We start from the raw sequence: 5,527 nt of genomic DNA, 5'->3' as shown, positions 1-5,527 counted from the left end.
AAGCTCAGGGCACACACATTCATTAGACAAAACTTTTTTTCATTTCGGGTAGTAGCTGCGTGGAATGACCTTCCTCCGACGGTTGTACACGCTCCTTCTCGAACCCAATTTAAAGCACTATTAGACATTTATTTATGCGAATCCTCGCGCTGGCGAGCATACTGCCCCGCGCTGAGAACATAAAGAGCAGTGCTACACCCTTTTTTCACTTGTGCCTTTCAGGTGAACGACAGCCACTGACCGACAAGAACAAAACCGACTCGGGAAACTTGGGCAAAAGCCTCGATCCTGTGTATCAATCCGTGAATCCGTGAATCTTTCCTCCATGTGGGAGCCCGGTTTGCGAGGGCCCTTCACCTAAGCGCCGAGGTTTTATTCCTTGTTGGCGAACATTGTTATTTTTACCTCATTCAGCACTTACTTTTGGAAGATTATTCGCTGTTGATCTGAGATTTGGGGCAAACCTGCTTTCGTTTTATTTCTTGGACGTATTGGCACGGTTTGATCGGCAAGGTGTCCCTGTGGTGCCCTGAGCGCTGGATGGCAGCAACGAGAACTGATTCTTTTGGTGGAGCTATTTTTTCAGAGGACCGCACCTTGATGCCAAGAGGCAGTTTTTCTGATTCGGCGAGTCTTGTGTGGCTTGGTTGTCATCTTTTTTTTTGCAGTCGTCTTTCTTTTGTGTTTGTGTGGACACCCAATCCGCACACGATCAGCGTGGCCAACCGGATGTACGAGGGATTTTCTGGTTCGCTGCGGCCAGGTTTGTGGCTTTGGCTGTCAAGATTCTGGGCTATAACTGTGTCCACAAGCAAAGATACCATTTTTGACGGAGCGGAGCCGAAGATTGGCAGTTTCAGTTCTCAGTGGTTATGTGGTTCGCGCAGTATCCCCCGATATCGAGGTTAGCACATGTGGTCGATTTGTCGGTAGGATTCGCCGCTCGTCCGCGCATACCTGACCCAGTCCAGCTCAGAAGCTGTGACTTGGGTGTAAATTTTACTACGGCACCTTTGTTGTCTGTTAATTAAGGAGGCACTGATAGCCCTACATACTTTAGGCGCTGCTTCCACATGAGGCTTGCCTCCTCCAGAGCATTGCTGCCTTCGTGTGATAATTGAAGTAGTGGTAGGTACCTTAACTACCGAATGTATGCGTATTATGGAAGTCCGAATATGGACGAATGAATATCGTATATTCTCGTACATCGTGTGCGTACTCTCAATCGCGTCGTAAAACAAAGGCATATAAAAATACAATAAACAGAATGAATAGAATAGAGTCAATGTTCGCCACACTTCGGTAGTCGAGATATCTATAATGGATGAGTGTAAACTGCTGTCCAGAGACGCGGCTGGTGCGTCGGCGTGCTTTCGGGAGCAGAAAGGCCTATGGCTGCTGTCGGTTTTGCCATAAGTTTGGAGTCGGCTGAACTGGTGCCAAGAAGATGCTTGTCTCGTGTCTCCCTCAGAGCAGCCGTGGCTCAGCTTCCGCGCCTCCAGAGGCCGATTCTCAAATAGATGCCTCATCTTCGGGTGAACATTTTGAATGCTGAAAGTGCGCTCCAAAATTTTCTGTACGGCAGACGGAGAGGAAAAAGGTGACTAGAAGCCCAAGTGTTCGCTTGTTCCCCTTCTGGCGTAGCCATTCTGCATGAAGCGATGCGCGTTCAGGCTTTGTGAGGACACTACCAAGGAGCAACTATGCCAGCTTCGTTGGAATGATTTTTTTGACGAAAGATGATCAGTCTTTTCCCCTTACGCGCCGGTCCATTAGAGACGCCGTGGCCGTCTTTATTGCCACTTCAGAGAGCTGGAGGACCTTCCTCGCGGCCAGTGACCCGAGATGGATAGCGAGAGGCACTGGTTCACCGAAGAAAATCCTTTATCAACCTTCGTTCAGGTCGCTGCGTTCATTGTGTTTTCATCCTCAGACGCTTTAGAAAGCAGTTCCAGTTTCGAATCGAGTATTCTGATTAAAGCGGAACATTCACATTGGTCCTTCTGAATCAGCAACGGGAATTTGGTTTCGTTTTTGGTGGCTATCTTCTTGGTTGTGGTATGCATTGCACCCTCATCGTTGGAATGATTTTTTTGACGAAAGATGATCAGTCTTTTCCCCTTACGCGCCGGTCCATTAGAGACGCCGTGGCCGTCTTTATTGCCACTTCAGAGAGCTGGAGGACCTTCCTCGCGGCCAGTGACCCGAGATGGATAGCGAGAGGCACTGGTTCACCGAAGAAAATCCTTTATCAACCTTCGTTCAGGTCGCTGCGTTCATTGTGTTTTCATCCTCAGACGCTTTAGAAAGCAGTTCCAGTTTCGAATCGAGTATTCTGATTAAAGCGGAACATTCACATTGGTCCTTCTGAATCAGCAACGGGAATTTGGTTTCGTTTTTGGTGGCTATCTTCTTGGTTGTGGTATGCATTGCACCCTCAATGTAGGGGAAGCTGGCGCAGACAAACGGGTCAGGAGAGTTAGCTAATCGGTTTATCTGGTCGTCTTGTAAACCCCGTCTTGTGTTCGATGGACAGCTATTTCGCCAACATCTGTTGTGGCCCATCGATGACTGCTGAAAGCAGTCTGTATTCATTGGTGTTATCATTGAGCCTGGGTGCAAAATAGGAAGTGAGTGCGGAATAACGGAGGTTACCACGTTAATAGTGTCAGAGTGGGAAAATTCAACAAATGACACTCATATCATCTGAAAATACATTAACCAGTGTAGGAAGTTTTTTCACAAATTTACGTGAGGGATAAACGAAACTATATCCGAACCGACTCCACTGTTAGCTTCAAAAGGTCATCTGAAAACAATCTACAAGATTAAGGGATAGCTCCTTATCCATTTTGGAAGTCGCAGCTCCTGCAGTTAAAGCGAGTGTGCTAACAATGGGACGGTCGTTTGATACACTGAAGCTTTCTGAAACACGCGATGCCACTGGCTGCCTTAAGCTCTCACCCTCAACCTCAGTTCAACCATTCATTTCGGACGGCCTGTCAGCGGTGTTGGGTGACACTTTTTTCCATCCCAAACCTAAAGGTAATGTGCCTGCGGCCTTTGTGGCCCAACGATTATGCATTTTGGTCACTTGTGTCTATGGGAACGTTTACCACATGACGATTACGCTGAGACGACGAAGCTTGTCCGCTGTGTGGATATCTGCAGGTGTGCGCACAATGTGACTGCACACAAAGCACAGGAACAATTCTCCTTGGTTGCCAGTGCGCACTGTAAAAGCGCCCGTCCTGCCAGGTCATTAACTGACCAAATAGCTACGATATACACCTCAACCAACCCATGGAAACTCAGCCAAGCAACTCCTGCAAAGCTACTTGTTTTCAACCGTTTTGCCCAACGTTGCGTTAGAGTGATATCAGTAAGTGGAATTTCAAATACATGTTCACACGTTCCAGGTTCTTCATTTAAATCAAGTTATAACTTCTAAGTTATGATTTCCAAATAAGTGGATGCCTCAGGCCCTTTTCAGGAGAAATGATTCAAAAGTGCTTCTATTTGGACTTGCTAACTAGGCTTCGCGCTGCCATCACCACTCGGGCCGTGTGGACACAGTAATGTTCCTCAAAGTTCGGTGATACTAGGAAAGCTAACAGCGAGACCAGTTGTAGCAAACGCCAAGTGTTTTTACTAAGGAATTTGATGTGTGTTTACTTGCTGAGGCCAATAATTACTAATAAAATTTGATGGAGTTGTCACGGTACCGGATATGTGGTTAAAATACTGGAAAAAAGTGAGAAAAAACTATGTAGATCATTTACATCCGTGCCGACGATGTTCCAAAAGTTAATTGTGGTGATGGCTGATCCATGATAGACAGCCGTTCGGAAAAGTTAACACGGACTGCAATCACCAGTTTGGCCATCAGTCTAGCCATCAGATTTGTTAACTCGTTTAGTAGGAGACGAGGTCCTTAGATGAGTGAACATGTAGCGGACAAGGACCTAAGTATGCGTGTTCAATCAAAATATCAGATTAGAAATAACAAATGGCAATAAGAAATGGACAAGTGAATGGAACAGACTCACTAAATTGGGGGCTCCAATAATCCCACAATTGGATGCAATTTCACTGACTCAGCAAAAAGCAGGGAAGTCGCGCCAAGAAGATGTGTATTTCCACCATTTTCGACTTTAATGTAATTATTGGTACAATAAAACAAAATGTCATGATACGTGTACAGTGTTTACAAATTGCAATTCAAGTTTATATGAAGAGAGTGGAAAATGGGGAAAATGTAACATTGATTTACAGAGCACCACAAACACTTTGACCTGGTCCATATTTCCTGCTTGCACATCGTCCTTGAAGAGCAGTTTCTGCATGAGAGAGGATTCGATGCAGATCAAGTTTGTGCAGATAGTGCCGATTATGGATTTTTCGGTCGACAAGCTGCTGAAACAGAGCCAGTACTGTCTGACTGGCAGCCGGATGAACGTGGAGTTTATCACTGGGTGATGAACAATAAAGTGAAACGACCATACCTGGTAGCCACAATTCACCTCTGATAAGTAATGACGTTCACCCGACATCGAGTCCATCAGTTACCTTAAAAAACCCTGAAGAATCACAAAATCTGATATTGTGTCGTTAGGCTCGCTGTATCGAGTGATCACCCGTAGCATCGTGAACGATTTTCTGAAGTTAAATCCGTTCATATGCACAAACCGCTTTAACTGACGCTGAGTACCAAGCAGTAGACAGAAAGCGGCAAGCGAAATAATCGAAGTTTTCTTCCTTTATGAACAGTAGACCGGTCATGTCAACGAGGTAAGTTCTGGGGTCATACTCTACGTATGTACAAAGCCGCTATTGTGGTCTCGTTTGCAGATGATTGTAATGTGCTTCATAAATGTCAGCAAAGCTTATATGAGCCTGTAGGGCTAGAACTTCCTTAATGCATCAGCATTCCGTGAGATTTAGTAGGCGTGAATGTTTGCATGCGAGCATATTAATTTTTGAGGCTGGCGTGGAAGGGTAAGACTATCGATTGGGGCTGCATATGTCTGAGTGTTGAATTGAAAACTCGGAAATAAATGTCAGCCCTCATCCAGAATATGGCTGAATATCTATTCTCCTGCTGTTTTGCAGTGGAATATATTGGGAGACGGACGCGACAGCTCGCTAAGAGAATTCGTGAGCATCTCTCAAGCACGCACCTCGCTAGACTTGGTGACTTGATCTGAAAGTCGACTGCGTCAGGCGTCATGAGACCGGTCATTTGATGCTATCTACCGGATACCTAGTAAATTGCTGATACTGCTTAAATGCGTTTGAAACAGTCACAGTACGACTGTGAAACTCGGTACTGTGCCATCAAAAATGATCCGTACGAACTCTAATTGCGCCGTAGTCAGGTGATATGATTCCATCATCCCAGAAACTTAAGGGCTCTCCAGACTAGAATACCACTCGAATCCGTCATTTGTATACTTGCGTCTTTATCTTAGTGGCTTAAATAAACTATTTACTTCATTATTTATCTCTATCTTAAGTATTAGGCAAC

The 5,527-nt window shown here is 45.4% G+C and overlaps 1 protein-coding gene across 1 annotated transcript in view; it reads left to right on the top strand.

Moving 5' to 3' along the window:
- Positions 1–5,527, top strand: part of T265_02783 (hypothetical protein) — a gene marked incomplete at both ends in the record, with an annotated part of 81,545 nt that overhangs the window by 907 nt on the left and 75,111 nt on the right. The window contains one exon of the mRNA XM_009167108.1: positions 669–763. Within this exon, the coding sequence (XP_009165372.1) occupies positions 669–763 (95 nt within the window). The remainder of the gene's footprint in view (positions 1–668; positions 764–5,527) is intronic.

The sequence above is a fragment of the Opisthorchis viverrini genome, assembly GCF_000715545.1.
Source record: "Opisthorchis viverrini unplaced genomic scaffold opera_v5_36, whole genome shotgun sequence".
In the NCBI taxonomy this organism is placed as follows: domain Eukaryota; kingdom Metazoa; phylum Platyhelminthes; class Trematoda; order Opisthorchiida; family Opisthorchiidae; genus Opisthorchis; species Opisthorchis viverrini.
The sequence above is the reverse complement of the archived record's forward strand: the minus strand, read 5'-3'. Positions and strand labels throughout refer to the sequence as shown.